Source organism: Trichoderma evansii (assembly GCF_050947405.1).
Source record: "Trichoderma evansii strain SZMC 28006 chromosome Unknown GGI43scaffold_2, whole genome shotgun sequence".
Taxonomy (NCBI): domain Eukaryota; kingdom Fungi; phylum Ascomycota; class Sordariomycetes; order Hypocreales; family Hypocreaceae; genus Trichoderma; species Trichoderma evansii.
In genome coordinates, this window is record NW_028145204.1 from 2852808 (window position 1) to 2868818 (window position 16011).

At 46.4% G+C, this 16011-nt stretch overlaps 6 protein-coding genes across 6 annotated transcripts; 5 read left to right on the top strand and 1 right to left on the bottom strand.

Annotated features, from left to right (window-relative positions):
• The first annotated feature begins 198 nt into the window (after nucleotides 1-198).
• On the top strand, nucleotides 199-2133 carry GGI43DRAFT_394704 (pyridine nucleotide-disulfide oxidoreductase domain-containing protein). The gene is made up of 2 exons (XM_083204788.1): nucleotides 199-397; nucleotides 487-2133. The coding sequence occupies exons 1-2, from the start codon at nucleotides 262-264 to the stop codon at nucleotides 2001-2003; spliced, it is 1653 nt and encodes a 550-aa protein (XP_083065450.1). The 5' UTR covers nucleotides 199-261; the 3' UTR covers nucleotides 2004-2133.
• A 997-nt stretch (nucleotides 2134-3130) lies between these two features.
• On the top strand, nucleotides 3131-5620 carry GGI43DRAFT_169538 (allantoate permease family MFS transporter). The gene is made up of 9 exons (XM_083199695.1): nucleotides 3131-3550; nucleotides 3606-3642; nucleotides 3703-3798; nucleotides 3852-4057; nucleotides 4118-4177; nucleotides 4240-4827; nucleotides 4877-4931; nucleotides 4986-5051; nucleotides 5102-5620. The coding sequence occupies exons 1-9, from the start codon at nucleotides 3347-3349 to the stop codon at nucleotides 5332-5334; spliced, it is 1545 nt and encodes a 514-aa protein (XP_083065451.1). The 5' UTR covers nucleotides 3131-3346; the 3' UTR covers nucleotides 5335-5620.
• A 30-nt stretch (nucleotides 5621-5650) lies between these two features.
• GGI43DRAFT_169529 (FAD-binding oxidoreductase) lies at nucleotides 5651-7825 on the top strand. The gene is made up of 3 exons (XM_083199694.1): nucleotides 5651-5855; nucleotides 5924-7007; nucleotides 7066-7825. Exons 2-3 carry the CDS (start codon nucleotides 6035-6037, stop codon nucleotides 7560-7562), a joined length of 1470 nt encoding a protein of 489 aa, XP_083065452.1. The 5' UTR covers nucleotides 5651-5855; nucleotides 5924-6034; the 3' UTR covers nucleotides 7563-7825.
• A 489-nt stretch (nucleotides 7826-8314) lies between these two features.
• Nucleotides 8315-10759, top strand: GGI43DRAFT_394712 (ADP-ribosylglycohydrolase family protein). Its single transcript, XM_083204789.1, has one exon. The coding sequence runs from the start codon at nucleotides 8428-8430 to the stop codon at nucleotides 10594-10596; it is 2169 nt and encodes a 722-aa protein (XP_083065453.1). The 5' UTR covers nucleotides 8315-8427; the 3' UTR covers nucleotides 10597-10759.
• A 714-nt stretch (nucleotides 10760-11473) lies between these two features.
• GGI43DRAFT_169571 (plasma-membrane choline transporter-domain-containing protein) lies at nucleotides 11474-13689 on the top strand. The gene is made up of 3 exons (XM_083199696.1): nucleotides 11474-12026; nucleotides 12097-13119; nucleotides 13192-13689. Exons 1-3 carry the CDS (start codon nucleotides 11661-11663, stop codon nucleotides 13504-13506), a joined length of 1704 nt encoding a protein of 567 aa, XP_083065454.1. The 5' UTR covers nucleotides 11474-11660; the 3' UTR covers nucleotides 13507-13689.
• A 179-nt stretch (nucleotides 13690-13868) lies between these two features.
• GGI43DRAFT_379967 (uncharacterized protein) lies at nucleotides 13869-15159 on the bottom strand (the record flags this gene model as incomplete). Its single annotated transcript, XM_083202918.1, has 3 exons — nucleotides 13869-14227; nucleotides 14290-14778; nucleotides 14847-15159. 3 exons carry the CDS (start codon nucleotides 15157-15159, stop codon nucleotides 13869-13871), a joined length of 1161 nt encoding a protein of 386 aa, XP_083065455.1.
• Between the last annotated feature and the right edge of the window lie 852 nt (nucleotides 15160-16011).

Below are 16011 nucleotides of genomic sequence, written 5' to 3' on the forward strand. Positions count from 1 at the left end.
AGTATATAGCCAATAATAATGCTGCTATTCAAACTCAATTTGAGCAAAATTGAGATATGAACGAATATTATGCTGAAATTCTCCTCAAATGAAATCAATAAGCTTAAATATTTGGAATCCCCTAGGTGACGTCACTTGATCGCTATGACACATCATCGGAAAGCCCGAGTCAGCGCTCCGTAAAGCCTCTCTTTATAACATGCATGCTTCTTGGCTTCAGCAACTCGGCGGGTACTTTATTTTGTACAAACTAATTCCAACATGATAGCTCGAGGTCATATGCGCCGAAACGCTAGTCAACTCACAACTTCGATAGATACAACTAAACTCTTCAAAGCCCTAACGTCTTTTCACCCAACCAACAGATTCTATAGCATTGAGCCCAGGGTAAAGAAAGGTAATAAGAGTATCCTTTTCATTAATAGCCTTAATCTAACGTCACCTTCAGTTGATGAAAAGCCTTCACTAACACAAGCTTCTTAACAGACACCAAAAAAAAGCGCGTTGTGATTCTGGGCTCTGGATGGGCAGGATATAGCTTTGCTCGCACTCTCGACCCATCAAAGTACGAAAGAATTGTTATCTCACCTCGCAGTTACTTTGTTTTCACGCCGTTGCTGGCTTCAACATCAGTGGGCACCCTTGAATTTCGTGCTATCTTAGAGCCCGTCCGTCGTGCGCCAGGAGGCCTGCGCTTCTATCAAGGCTGGGCTGACGATGTCGACTTTTCTCGGAAAGTTATCCGTGTTGAGGCCAATGCTATTGATACACTCCAGCACGACTTGTCGCCCGTATCAGCCTCTACAGCTGCGAGCCAAGTAGCGACAGACACCCGCCCACCCAAGGGAGAGATTTTCGATGTAGAGTACGACAAGCTTGTCATCGCTGTCGGTGCTTACAGCCAGACGTTTGGTATAGCAGGTGTGCGAGAACACGCGCATTTTCTACGAGACATTGGCGATGCGCGACGCATCCGGTTGCGGGTGCTCTCTCTTTTCGAGCAGTGTTCGTATCCGACTTCCCCAGGCGGCAAAGATAGCAAAACAGCTGGGCAGCCTCTCACTGAAGAAGAAAAGAAATCACTCCTTCACTTCGTCATTGTTGGCGGCGGACCGACGGGAATTGAGTTTGCAGCGGAACTGCACGACCTGATTCATGAGGATCTGAGCAGATTCTACCCCGAGTTGATGCCACTGGTGCGCATTACCGTTTACGATGTTGCACCCAAAGTACTGCCCATGTTTGATAAAGCACTGGCGCAGTATGCAATGGAAGTATTTGCGAGGCAGGGCATCGAGGTCCGTACTGAGCATCACCTTGAAGGAATAAGGGTAGCCGACGGGAGCCTCGGAAGCGCGCACGGTGGCCTGAGCATCAAGATTAAAGAATACGGCGACAAAGAGATTGAATCTGGTTTAGTTGTCTGGAGCACAGGACTAATGCAGAATCCGTTTGTGGAACAAATGGTCAACAAACAGTTCACAAGTGTCGATGAGGCAGAGGCTCCAAGAAACCATCTCTTGAAAGACCCCAGAACGGGTGGTATCGTCACAGATGGCTTTCTACGGGCCCGTATAACTGATAGCAAGATCAATGAATCCAATGTGACTGCTGAATCCACGGCGGCTCCAGTCTTGTCAGATGTGTTTGTGATTGGTGATTGCGCGGTCGTGGAGGGTAACGAGTCGTTGCCCAAAACAGCCCAAGTCGCCTCTCAACAAGCAGCGCATCTAGCGAGGCAACTCAACAAAAGCACGGACAATTCTATTGATGTCAAGAGTGCTTGGAAACCATTCAAGTTCCGAAACTGGGGCACGTTAACATACCTTGGCGGTTGGAAGGCGATACATCAAAGCTCTGCCGATACATTACGCGGCTGGGTAGCATGGATAGTATGGCGGGGAGCATATCTGACGAGGAGTATGAGCGTGCGAAATAAGCTTATGGTGCCTGTATATTGGTTCGTATCTTGGGTATTTGGGCGAGACATATCACGGTTCTGAGGAGATAGGAAAAGTTTTCACATGTATTATAAAAGACAGCTCGTATGCTGAGCATTAAACACACCACTTTACTTAGTCGACAAGAAAGAAAAAAATTGAATAACTTGCAAATATATATTCAACTAGTCCATTATTTCCGTATTCAATCTGTGTACATGTAGCTCATGGTATGAGTTCTGCGATGCAAGGGCTACTTAGCTGAATTATGAGTTCACTAATAAAACATTATTTATTACAAGGTCTTATCTCGTTTTAGTAAGCTTCATCACGATATTCTGGCTGATTCACATGTAGATTTATAAAAGTGTGCCCATCTTTCAGTTTTTAATTTAGCATATACTATCTTGATGCGACCCATGCAATATTATCAGCTGCAGCTCGAACATACATTGCATGGAACACGTAGATCATAACTTTAATGAGCTATCATTTAAATCTTGAAATCAGTAGCATAGACCTTTAATCTGCTTATCGGTAGGGTTACTTTCGGAACAAACAAGATCTGGGTATTGTATGCAAGTTGTAGAGGGCGTTAATTTAGCTTCGATTGCTACCTCTTATCGTAAGGGAGCAGATCTCGGAGAATGTTATGCATCTCTTGCATCAATGATGTCCTTTAGATAGGCGACCTTGTCACAATTGGCTGACTAGGCAGAGTAAATACCATATTTAGCAACAAACCTAACGGAAATATCTTGATTGAAAAGCTGTGGATATGTCGGGCATATCGGAATCACATAGCCCGAGATACGGCCAGAGACTACTCTAGGTAATTGCCGTGGACATTCGATTCCGGCGCACATGACGATCTCTGCGTCACCGGCTATTATCATCCCTGCATATCTTTTCTCCTTAGCCTCTCCCCACACTCCGCTACGCTGAAGAGGCAAGATTGGCAGATTGATGAACATGTCATTCGCTCAACATTTTGCAGGTATGTATACAGAAACTATATTACGTACAAACTGTGTAAACCTAACAAGGTATCATTGAGAGATACGCTCTTTTGTTTTCGTTACATGTAAATAGCGCGCTCAGCCGCATGATATTTTTTGGGTCGGATGACATGCCATGCACCCATAGCACGCAACAGCATCCGGGATGTCTTATCTTTGCAACAAAGTCAATCGCCTCCTCCATAGGCCATGTAGATACAAGGGTGTGTATCTGTGAGGAGAGAGCGGGGTTTGGTATCGGGGTAGGACTGGATGTAACCACATACTATTTAAGAGATAGGATTGATCAACCAGTTCAGACGAATTTCACTTTTTCAAATTCGGATTTACGTAGTGAGAGTGTATTCTACTTCGTAGTTCCTCTTATCTTTCTAAGCGAGGTTCAAAATGGCTGGCGACGCGACAGAAAAGACTGACAAGGTCGACCATGAGCTTCCTCGCTCTATGGTCGTCGTTGAGAAGGGAGAGGTGGTCGAAATTGATGCTGACGAGGCTCTTCACGCCGTTGCTGGCCTAGATGCTGCCACTCTACAGCTTGACGAGGAGGCGGAGCGACGTTTATTGCGCAAAATCGATATGAGTCTTATGCCCGTTAGTTATGACATTTGTTCAATGGTTTGTTAGTAGGCTAACCATCAACTCCTAGCTAATGTGTATTATTTACGGCCTCAATTACCTTGATAGTGAGAATTATGATACGCTAAATGTGATTACTATGTGTTACAGCATCTGACACTCGATAGAAACGACGTTATCATATGCTAGTATCATGGGCTTGAAAACCGATCTCAAACTTGTTGGCGACAACTACCAGTGGCTGTCAAGCTTATTTTATTTCGGTAAGCAGTTTCTTCGTATTCTCTGGAGATAGCTGGCTGATTTCTTTGCAAAGGATATCTTGGTTGGGAGTTTCCCACAAATCGCCTCTTACAGCGTTTACCCCTCGCGAAGTATTCCGCTTTCAACATCATCATGTGGGGACTTGTCCTTGCTTTATTTGCTACCACTGAGAATTTCGGAGGAGCTGTCGTTATTCGCTTGTTTCTGGGAGTTTTTGAGGCGGCTGTTACACCTGGATTCACCTTATTTGTATCGCAGGTATGACTCAGCTTCCTGCTGCCGAACGAAAGTGAAGATGGATGCTAATACTTTGCGTAGTGGTATACTAAAAAGGAACAAGGATTTAGAACCAGTATATGGTTCAGTTTCAATGGCTTTGTATGACAACTAATTACCACCCCCATTTCCTTTTTGTAGTATTATTGCTGACATTGCCGAAGGCTCAAATTTTTGGCGGCTTGGTAGCATATGGCTTCGCTCGCGGTGCTTCTATCCATGGATTTTCGATTGCTCCTTGGAAAGCAATTTTCATCTTTACTGGAGTATTAACAAGCACTATGGGCATAATCTTTCTTTTCATCATGCCTGATAATCAACTAAACGCAAGATTTCTTACTAAAGAAGAGCGCGTGTTGGCTGTCCACCGAATCAAAGTTAACGAACAGGGTATCGGAAATAAGCACTTTAAATGGTACCAGGTGAAGGAAGCTTTAACAGATCCTATCGTGTGGGGCTTTGTTTTGTATGCGCTGCTTTCTGATATTCCCAATGGCGGAATCTCCAACTTCTTCAGTCAACTCATCGTCTCATTCGGCTATACCCCCGAGCAGAGCTTACTCTATGGAACTCCTGGTGGAGCAGTTGAAGTCGTCAGCTTGCTGCTTTGCGGATTTTTAGGGGATCGACTTGGGAGTCGACTCTTAGTATCTATGGCCTCCCTCATGCTGGCCATGGTTGGCATGATCATGATTGTTGCTGTTCCACTAGATAAACCAGCTGCTAGACTAGCTGGTTACTATCTCACACAGGTAAATATGCAGCGAAGAGGAAGATGAATAATATACTAACATCATACAGGCAGACGCGGCTCCTTTCGTTGCAATTTTATCCTTAATATCTACAAACATAGCTGGTAAGAATTACAATCATTTGCCCCTCTTTAATTCCCTTATTGATGCGTCAATAGGATGGACCAAGAAGACAACGGTGGCGGCAATGTATTTGGTAGCCTACTGCGTTGGGAATATTATTGGTAAGTACTATACCCACAGCATTGTCATCACATTGCTGATCTTTGTTCAGGACCCCAGACATTTCGACCGAAGGATGCTCCCGAGTACCGGCCAGGCGAGATTACCATCTTGGTTTGCTGGGCACTATGTCTCGTAGACCTTGTTTTTATATGGTGGTACTACCGCCGACAAAATGCGAAGAAGCACCTCGTACGGGCAGATCCGTCCTACACAAGAATTGAGAATCAAGAGTTTCTCGATTTGACGGATAGGGAAAATGCCGAATTTAGCTACTCGCTATAGAATCATTACACCAGGGCTTGACAAATACAGCTTACCAACCGTGCCGAGTTACGCGTTAATGAAGACCCTACAGGAGCAGTTTAAACGCTTAGAGTTAATTACCCTGACCAACTATACTCTCCCTGCATGGCACTTCCCCCGTTTCTAAATTTCCATAGGCAACGAAAATGCGCTAAAAGCTTATTATCTGTCATCGTTGACCCAATTTAGATTATTAAATCTTTGTTGCCTCATTGACACCCGAATAGTGCTCGCATTATCCTAACTGGTCGCGACACATTATACGCATTTGGCTTTTGTAGAAATATACGAGGCATTCAACCTAGTTAGGCACGCCAGCTAAACTACGGAGTTCTCTTACGAGCAGCCCTTTTTAGCGAATAACGCGAGTTTTGGAAGAAGAAGAACCATGTCGAGTAAATCGTCTGATTCGGGACTTACATAGGCCAAATTTACTGATAAGATCGGCTTTGGCCCATAATACACGTTAATTCCGTGAAGCCGGCGGCGATAAAGATTAGGTGAGCAGCCACATCAAAGTAGCTCCTCCTGGTGCCCAACTCTGAAGTCCTAAATGCATATATATAAGCTGTGCATGAAGATCTTTCTCAAAAGTAACCCCTCAAAGCTTTAAAATTATAACCCTCAGCTTGGATATAGAAAACTTTTACATCCGCGCTTTAACGGACTCGACTATATAATGGGTTCTATCACAACTGGCCCCGAGTTCCACACTGAGCCTCCCCCAGGAGCTTCTTCGGCCTCAACAATCGAGCAAGATGCGCCGGCCCTCCTAGGATTGCATCGCGAGGCCCCCAATCTCTACATATATACAGCTTCTTCGACCGGTTTTGAAGCATTGAATCGAATCAACGATAGGTCTGTCACAACTCTGCCTATAGCTACAGTGCGCCCCACGGATGAAACCGAAGTTGCTACAGCGGTGCGATACATCTCCCAGAATGGACTGAGTTTGGCAATTCGAAATTCTGGGGTCGACCAAGGAGGCAGGAGCCGTGCCTTTGGGCCCAAAGATGTCTCGCTTGATGTTCGATCCCTAGATAAAATGGTCTTGTCCGCGGATCGGCAACACGTAACTGTTGATGGAGGAGTGTCATCCGAAAGATTGCTGAAGTTCCTAGACGACCATAGTCTTGCAACGCCGACCCCTCTTTCTCCTGTAGTTGGTTATGTCGGCTTTGCCTGCGGTGGTGGCTATAGCTCATGGAATGGTACTATGGGCCTAGCTGCGGACAATATCCTTGGTGGAAGGGTTGTCTTGGCTGATGGGCGTGTTGTGGACACAGAAGACGCCGGCTGTGACCCCGATCTACTCTGGACGCTTCGTGGTGGCGGAGCTGGTGTTGTTGGGGTAGTTTCTTCTCTCCGCGTTCGTGTACACCGTCGCCCAACCCTTCTAGGTGGTCTTGTTGCATTCCCCCAGAAAGAGACGGCTCAAATCACAGAGAAACTCGCCAAGCTATATGCGTGGAAGAAGCCTAATAAGCTTGTGGCCGATGTAGGCGTCGTGAATCCACCGGGGAGCGGAGGATTGTTCTTTTTCCTTTTCGTCTGGGCGCTGGACGAAGACCACAGCGATCTTGATGAGGCAGAAGATTATCTTCAGCGCATGCTGGGATTTGGGACTGTGGTGGCCAATACAGTCAAAGAAAGTAAGCTCAACTAGCACTCTCTCTCCCACAATTGGAAACGCTAATCACTCAATCGTAGCTACGCCGTATGGATTTACAATGTCGGTTCAGAACCCTGAACTTTTCGCAGAGGTCATATTTTTCCGAAAGACAGTCTCAGTTCCTGTCTGGTCCGAAGAGCTTGGCCGCATCCTATCAGAGCCCCTACCAAACTCCACATCAATCATTGTCATCCACGATAGGCATGGCACGGGCACACGAGGTTTTGATTCCACGCCCATAAGTGACGGAGCCTTTTTGAATCGTGAACCACACGTAATGCTCGGAATTTTCTCTGCGGCACCTCCAAATGATGAAGAGGGGCTGAAAAATTCAGATGCGTGGGTGAATAAGGTCTTTAATGGCATTCATGCGGCGGGGCTTGCTATGCCTCAGAAGTATATCAACTTCTCTCCGCCTCATAAGGGTGACGGTATTCATTACTATGGAGTTGATGGCCTTGCTCGAATCAGATCTATCAAGAGCCGACTCGACCCCTCAAATCTATTCGCAAAGAGTACACCTGACTTAGCATAGATCGAAGATCAATGAGCTGTCGATTTCACTCACTGTATGGTAATGTTTGCCGATGATCATGTTATGCCTATTTCAAGTCTTGCTTCCAAAATCTAATTCGCTATATCCTGCTGTTTTTTCTTCCCGCCTGACGTGATAATCTCAGTCTCAGCCATGATTTTAGTCGGTGCCTATGGACACAACATGGTTTGAGTAGGCCTATAACGTAAATCTCGAGTCATACACCGGCTAAAGTCTGCCTCCTCATCAATTGATAGCCATGTCAGCTAGTCCTTGTATGTACAATAGTGTGCCGATCATGTAGTCCGAAATGTAAAGAATGGATCTTAGCTATCGTTGTCTCATACTCTAGTATCACGGTTTACGGACAATTTTGGCCTTGCCACTCTAAAGAGCAAACCCCAGCCCAACAGACTACTTGGAAATTTGGCCCAGGTTTGAGCGGTTCGTAGACCTGATAGTCATATCTCTGCAAGCAAACGATGAAAATCACTACCAGAACCCTCCTAAAATATGTGAAAGCAATTATATGATAGTTAAGAATTGCCAAACTTTCGATTTATTCGAGAAATGGTGGTTATAAGAGAGCTTAACGGAGAGCTTTACGCTTTTTGCGTCGCAAGATCCGGCCAGTTGCGTGCCCCTCGCTTCCCGGGATTAATCGTGGGGATAGGCATGCGTGCGGGGAAGCATCTAAATTAGGTGCCTCATGTGCGGAGTTGGCACTGACAGATATCTGTTCCAGAATACACAAAGCCTCGATATGAAGATGAGCTCCAATCTCCGACAGCGCGATTGTTCTAGTAATTAGTTATCGTCTACCAGTCGTTGTACTTGTGTATAAATAACGGCAGCTTGCTTGTGAATGAAGCAGCTAAACCCCAAGCCCTCAAGAACCATGATGTCAAAACTGCCAAACGATTACTTGGAAAGAGTCTATGCTGGAGTACTTGGGAAGCTTATTGGCGTATATGTTGGACGTCCATTCGAAAATTGGACGCATCAGAGAATAGTTGAAGAGCTCGGGCATATTCGCGGCTATGTTCATGAAAAATTCGGCGATCCTCTCGTCGTTACCGACGATGATGTCTCGGGCACATTTCAGTTTATTCGAGCTTTAGAGGAACATAGCTACTCTCCTGATATTTCATCTGAAGAAATTGGCAAATCGTGGCTAAATAATGTTATTGAGAATCGCACTATATTCTGGTGGGGTGGCAGAGGCATGTCAACGGAGCATACTGCTTTCTTAAATTTGAAGCGAGGAATAGCGGCGCCTCTTAGTGGCGCGATACAGACAAATGGGCGGACCGTTGCCGAACAAATAGGCGCGCAAATCTTTATTGATGGCTGGGCTTTGGTAGCTCCAGGGAACCCTAGTCTTGCAGCCAAGTTTGCTCGTGCTGCCGGCTCAGTCAGTCATGACGGAGAGTCTGTATATGCTGCTCAGCTGTGGGCTGCAATGGAGTCAGAAGCCTTCATATCACAGGATATCAATCACCTTCTTGATATTGGCCTTTCGACAGTTCCTGAAGACTCTCTTGTTGCTCGTGTGATAAGAAATGTTCGGAAATGGGTCGCAGAAGATGGGGATTGGATGAAAACGCGCCAGCGTATAGAGGAAACATACGGATACGATAAATTTCATGGCATCTGCCATGTAATTCCCAATCATGCCGTCATGATAATGACTGTGCTCTATGCTAGTAACAATTTCGATGAGGCTATGCACATTATTAATACTTGCGGCTGGGATACTGATTGCAACTCAGGTAACGTGGGCTGCCTCGTTGCCACCATGCTCGGCCTCTCTGCGTTTCAAGGGAAATATGACTGGCGGGGTCCATTGGCAGATCGTGCTCTGATTTCTAGCGCAGATGGTGGATATTCCATTAACAATGCTGCCCGGATTGCATATGATATTACAAACATCGGCCGACAGCTGGCTGGCCAGGAAATGCTTGAACCCCCAAAGGGCGGCGCTCAGTTTCATTTTAGCCTCCCGGGAAGTGTTCAGGGGTTTCAACTTTCATGGCCGTTTGGTACTATGCAAGGCGCTTCAGCTATGCTGCAGCAACGGACTAACAGATCCCAGGGCCCTGGATTGGCTGTGGACGTGGAAAATGTAAGTAGGGAAACGGATCAGATTGAGATCCTTACCCAGACATTTACACCGAAAGAGGTCCGATATATGAAGATTTATGAGTTGATGGCATCGCCCCTCTTGTATCCAGGTCAGACAGTTACAGCAAAAATATACACCAGCGACGAAGGAGACAGCCAGATAGTCGTTGGACTGAGGCTGAAAGTATATGGTCGAAATGATGAACTGGTCGCGGTTGATGGGCCTTCTGTCATACTTCGCCCTGGGGAGACCCAGACTCTGGTGTGGAAAATCCCAGATAAAATGGACAGCCAGCCTATTCAGAAGATTGGCATCGTGTTAAGTCCTGGTGCATCGGGTCCTTATAGAGGCACCGTTTGGCTTGATAGTTTGGCTTGGACAGGTGTGCCAGATATGGTACTCAGAGTACCCCTACAGCAGCCATGCGAATTCTGGCGTCGAGCTTGGGTCAATGGCGCCGATAATTTTAGCAACTCTTCGTTCCTTATCGCCCAAGGACAAGGCGAGGGTATCATAGTTTACGGCACGCGAGAGTGGGATAACTACAGCATCACAGTTCCTAATTTCATGGTCAAATTCGGGGCTCCAGCTGGTCTAGCAATTAGAGTCCAAGGAATCAACCGTTACTACGCCGTTACTTTCACTGACGACAAGAAGATCAACATCATAAAGGCGCACGACGCGCATAGGATCGTACTGGCATCTACGGCGTTTCCATGGGAGTTGGACTCTAAATATCGAGTAACGTTGGCAGCTCGTGACAACATTATTAGCGTTCGTGTTGATGATACAGAATTACAATCTACTGACAGTCAGTACAAGGGAGGAGGATTTGGGCTTATTGCAACAGATGGGTGTGTTTCAGCAGATTGTTTTATGATTACGCCAAATATACATGTATGTAAATAGACGGATGTTGTTGGAGGGTAGTGTATATATGTATATAAGCCTCAGCTTTTTCGGGCATCGTATTGCAAGAGGTTGAACGAAATGTGTTAAGAAAAGATTTGGTAAACCTAAATGGCCACTATCAAAAGGCATTATTTACCCAATAATCACGGTCAACTTGAAATATTCAACCAGTGTCTTCATAGGCACATGGACTGAATGGCAAAAATAGATGACGAGCATTTAGCACTTGCTTCTCATATATATGTACATATACATGTACCTACCCGAAACTACAATGGAGCATGGAATAAGCTTTGATAGCTAAGTTGCCGCTACATGAGTGCAGTCTGATGCACTTGGAGTACATGTACTGTGCTATGACGATATGTATGTGTAGATACTCGAAGAGAAGAGGAAGGCGAGTAACGACGCTACGGCCTTATGTACTTGTACACCATGCCAAAAATATATCCACCAGCTCCTTATCAGTTCCTCTATATATTATCTGCCTACCTGTCCGTTGATTTGTGTATCCGTCTTCATTTCTTTCATTGATCGAATTACTCTATGCTATACAGCCCTTGGCAACTTCAAAGTGATTCTATGTTGCCTCTTCCAGCCCTCCTAGAGCAGATAAGCCAGTGCCAGCTCCAAAGTCTATCCCAGATCGTGGCTTTTAGCGCCGGATAGGCCGATCGCGGCAGCCATTCAGATCTCCGAGGCGCTGTAATCCAGCGAATGGGAACCTGTCCGCTACCAATCAGAACCCGCTAATCTGGTAGCTGCGGCACCATGACCTCATGCATTTACAGTGCAGCTACAGCGATAGCTCTGTGCCCGCAGCTGTTTGCAGTTGAGTTCCACGTGAAAATTAATGGTTCAGACCAAATGCTTTGGTAGATACATGTAGCTTTCCTACCTCTGGGCCTGCCTTATCCTTGCATCATCCCTCTCTGTCATTGTATCTGTATAATCTGAAACATTCCATTCTACCACCCCCCTCGCCTTCTTTGGCCATATAATTTACGCGCCAGTCGTTCTATCTCGCCAACAGCAACAGCTTCTGTTTAGCTCGATATGTCATGATGGGCGAAGCAGACAAATACTTGCAGCAGGGCAACCCCCAGCAACAGAATCAGCAGCAGTATCAAGATCCGGGCCAGAGCCAGAGCCAGAATCAAGGCGACTACCAGAATCAGGCTCAGTATAATCAAGGATACAACAACAACAACAACAATAACAATAACGGCTACAATCCAGCGTATAATGGCAATCAGCAGCAGCAGCAGCAGCAGCAGCAGCCAATGAATGGCTACCAGGACCACCCATACGGTCCTCCTCCGCCGTACAGCTTCAATCCTCCTAAAGGCCACGACGAAAAGTATTCCTTCAACGACGCATTCAAGCTTGAGAAGCCCAAATACAACGATTTGTGGGCGGGCATCCTTGTAAGTGCTTCATCTGAGAGTTCATGTCTAGCTGATTGGGATATGCGACTAATGAATGCTTCCATTGCAGTTCCTCGCAGCTTTCGGAGGCTATGTGGCCGTGTCAGGCCTCTCAATCCACGGATATTCCAAAGGCTTCGCCGGACACGGCATCTACGATGATTTGAACAGCTTTTCACTCAACAGCAACACCATTATACTCTTCGCCTTCTGTCTAGTTATTGCATTCGTCTTCTCGTACGCCTATGTCTGGCTAGCGCGCCTCTTCCCAAAGCAGTTCATTTGGATCACAGGCATCCTCAACCTCGCCTGGGCGCTCGCGACAGCCATATACTACTTGATCAAGGGATATTGGTCTGCAGGAATAGTCTTCATCATCTTCGCCGCGTTTCTCATTTTTGCTTTTTTTACTTGGATTAGCAGAATCCCCTTCTCGGCGCTGATGCTCAAGACGAGTATTGATGTCAGCAAGAAATATGGCCATGTTTACCTTGTAAGCCTCATTGGGGGGTTTATAGCAACAGCATTAGCCGCCTGGTTCTCAGTTACGCTCGTTGCCATTTACGTCTCCTATGAGCCATCACCCGACAATCCACGATGCTCTGTATCGGGGAATAATTGCAGTCACAGCAAAGTCATTGGCCTGGTCGTCTACGTGACATTTGCAATGTTCTGGATTTCGGAGTGGTTAAAGAACACCATCCACACCATCATTGCCGGTGTCTATGGATCTTGGTACTTCTCGCCGCACAACTTTCCTAAAAGAGCCACTCGTGGCGCTGCCAAGAGAGCACTCACCTACAGCTTCGGCTCTATCTGTTTTGGGAGCCTCATAGTAGCCTTTATTCAGTTCCTGAAGCAGGTGTGCAGTGTTGTTCGGTCGCAGGCAGCCAGCGAGGGCGGTGCTGCCGGTTGGATTGCCTATGCTATCTTTTGTATCCTTACTTGTGTAATAAGCATTATCGAATGGGCCGTGCAATTCGTCAACCGGTATGCGTTTTGCCATATTGCCCTCTACGGTAAGGCATACATTGCCTCAGCCAGAGATACCTGGAGGATGATTAAAGATCGTGGCATCGATGCTCTTGTCAACGTACGTCACTAACTTCTTTTCCAGTATTTTTTTCTGTTTATTATCTTCCAGCTTGCTAACAGCTGTAATTAGGACTGCCTTGTTGGCCCTGTGCTCTCTTTCGGTGCTATTTTCATCGGTTACGCATGCGCTCTCTTCGCCTACCTCTATCTCCTCGAGACTGACCCCGCATACAACAGCAACGGAGAATATACTGCCGTTATCATGGCTTATGCGTTTTTAATTGGATTTCAGATCGGACACGTGTTTACAACTCCTCTTGGTAGCGGTATCGACACTATCTTTGTTGCAGCTGGCTGGGATCCTCAGGTTATGATCAGAGATCATCCAGAGCTCTATCAAGAGATGGTTAGAGTCTATCCCAGAGTTCAACAGGCTATTCATTGATTTAAAATGGGAAATGGGGTTAACAGCCCGCGATATACATGTGCTATTGTTGAACAATATTCTTCTTTGTTTAGTACCGGTTTTAATATCACACTCGCCTAATGCTAATGCTAATATTGTTGGCTACGTATAAGCCGTGTTCATGCCATCTCGACACTTTGATTGTAGTTGATTCTTTATCCAAAATTAACTACTTACGTCAGAACTGTTGATTTGGAAGTATTCATCTATTTATCTGGCCTTTTATTAATATACATATATATATAATGTGTTCTATAAATAAATGCATAGCTATATGCTACGGCAAATATTGTAGAATTTAATCTTCGCAACCTTACGCTCTTAAACCGATGATTGTGCTCTTACTCAGGGCCCAGATTAGCCAGCAGGCCACATGGACCGTTGCCAACTGTAGCTGTACCGGGGATGCCCTGTTGCGTAAAGTATCCAGTATTAGGCGAGTATTGGTTTGGAGAGCACGTACCATCAGTATCCACAATCAAAAAGCACTCCCCGGGATAGTAGTAAGAACCTCGGCAGGCCGCAGTATTGAAACAGGCCACGCAACACTGGTAGGAGTCCGTGGCATCAGCGGCAGAGAAGTTAATTGACCCGACGGCTGTGACGCCAAGGCCAGCACCGCCGTTTGCGGTGGTGATGGCATTGTCCGAGCCGCAGGCTGCTAGCAGCGTCTGTTCGGGAGCCGAAGCCGAAACAACATCTAATTCATAACATTAGTCTAAGTGAAAGGTTCGGCGTTTAAAGGGGCGTCGCGTGTCTTACTTGTGGAGGTGACGGTGGCAGTAACGGTGGAGTCAACTGATGATGTGACAACAGTCAATGTAGAGGATGTCACTGTGCTGGTAACATTACATGGCCAAATGGTATCGGTGTGAGTCTTCTCGACGGTGGCTGTGACCGTCTTGGTCTTGGGAGGGGCGGTCTGCGTGCAAGCCTTGGCGGTATAGGTGACACGCTTGATGACGATAGGCTCAATGAGCTTGTTGCAGGTGACGGATTGAGGGTACATAGGAGGATAGAAAGAGTGGCCGCCGTGGGGGCCCTTCTTGCATTGAATACCCTCCTGGCCTCTCTCGAGGAGGTTCTTGGCACTGCGGGCCTTAACTTTGGCGACGTAGTCCTGGTCGTGAGTGATAGGAGTGAAGTCTGTGGGAGCAGGGATGGTGGTGGTCGGTGTAGTTGTAGTTGTGCTGTCGATAGTTGTAGTACCGGTCAGAGAGACAACGTTTGTTGTAGTGACGTAAGAGGTGCCTTTTCATATGTTAACACTTCCAAACTTGACCACATATATTTTAAACGATTCATGTATGTTTACGTACTTGTAATTACGGTAGTAGCCACGTCTGTATACGGGGGTTCCGTGATCGCCGTTTCAACGATATTGGTAACGGTCTTTGTCTTTGTCTTGGTCGGTGTGACGACCGAGTGAGGAGTTATCGTAACCCTCTCGGTGTAAGTCAGGGTTCTCGTCTTGTAGTGCCAGTTCGTCGGGACATGGTGGGTGGTCTTGGGCCCCAGCTCGGTAGTACAACTGATGAACTCCTCAACGATCTGGCGATTAGGCTGGCGCTGGAAAGCAAGGGCACTGGAGCCCAATGCCAGCAGAGAGACGATGGAGTTGGCCTTGACCATGTTGACGGTAAACTGTGTTTACTTTGAAAAAGTCTACAGATGACGGTGAGAGCAGATGGTTAAGTCAACCTATGCTGTATTTATTTATTTCCTATTAATTTTTCTCTTTAGCCTTATAATAACAATAGCCCCAATCGCCACTGCTTCGTTGTTCTTCCTCCATTTGCATCCGCAGATAGCTTCACAATGCTAGCGACTATTTGCATGGATTCACCCTGGTAGCTGAATCTATATTCTAAGATTAGCGCAGCTCTCGCATAGCTTCAAGCAGAATTAGGAAATGGAGCGCAAAACTATTGCAGTGCTTGTGCCAATAGCCAGGCACCTAATGCCAGCTGAAGAACTGTTAGCGCCCCTCTTCAGGTGAAGCTATTGAGTCTAGATGCACCTCCCGTCGAAATTTCGCTAGGCGACAGAGCCCAATCACGGAAGTGGCTAAAGCCACAGGGGTAATTCAACGAGCCGGTGTCCACTTTCAGGTACCATCAAGAGCTTCGGGAGGCTTTTGCCGTATGGATACTTATAAGCGCCGGGCATAACGCCAATATGGCCAATTCTCTTTCGTCCTCTGTAGTCCTGACGAACATACGACTATAGGGGAGGGAAGTCGACATTCAAATTAGTGGCGATATTGGTGGACTAAAAGCTGCAGCCCCGCTACGAACAGCCAGCTGTGCCAGAGGGGCAATATTTAGCCAAGAGATGCTCTGAACAGATGAATATTTCCCCGCAATTGACTGCTGGGTATATTGCTTTATGGCTGTAGATTTTTGACATTTCTTGCTGCTTATTTTCTTACCATTGCTTCAGTAGCTCTGGCCGGCAGCCACGTCTCACAAAAGCCTAGTAAGG

Bases quoted from the DNA above. Each gene is read 5' to 3' on its own strand.
- GGI43DRAFT_394704 (XM_083204788.1), top strand. From the start codon at position 262: ATGATAGCTCGAGGTCATATGCGCCGAAACGCTAGTCAACTCACAACT. The intron at 398-486 runs GTAATAAGAGTA...GCTTCTTAACAG, and splicing joins TGAGCCCAGGGTAAAGAAAG to ACACCAAAAAAAAGCGCGTT.
- GGI43DRAFT_169538 (XM_083199695.1), top strand. From the start codon at position 3,347: ATGGCTGGCGACGCGACAGAAAAGACTGACAAGGTCGACCATGAGCTT. The intron at 3,643-3,702 runs GTGAGAATTATG...GACACTCGATAG, and splicing joins CGGCCTCAATTACCTTGATA to AAACGACGTTATCATATGCT. The intron at 3,799-3,851 runs GTAAGCAGTTTC...TTCTTTGCAAAG, and splicing joins GTCAAGCTTATTTTATTTCG to GATATCTTGGTTGGGAGTTT.
- GGI43DRAFT_169529 (XM_083199694.1), top strand. From the start codon at position 6,035: ATGGGTTCTATCACAACTGGCCCCGAGTTCCACACTGAGCCTCCCCCA. The intron at 7,008-7,065 runs GTAAGCTCAACT...ACTCAATCGTAG, and splicing joins GGCCAATACAGTCAAAGAAA to CTACGCCGTATGGATTTACA.
- GGI43DRAFT_394712 (XM_083204789.1), top strand. From the start codon at position 8,428: ATGAAGCAGCTAAACCCCAAGCCCTCAAGAACCATGATGTCAAAACTG.
- GGI43DRAFT_169571 (XM_083199696.1), top strand. From the start codon at position 11,661: ATGATGGGCGAAGCAGACAAATACTTGCAGCAGGGCAACCCCCAGCAA. The intron at 12,027-12,096 runs GTAAGTGCTTCA...CTTCCATTGCAG, and splicing joins ATTTGTGGGCGGGCATCCTT to TTCCTCGCAGCTTTCGGAGG. The intron at 13,120-13,191 runs GTACGTCACTAA...AGCTGTAATTAG, and splicing joins GCATCGATGCTCTTGTCAAC to GACTGCCTTGTTGGCCCTGT.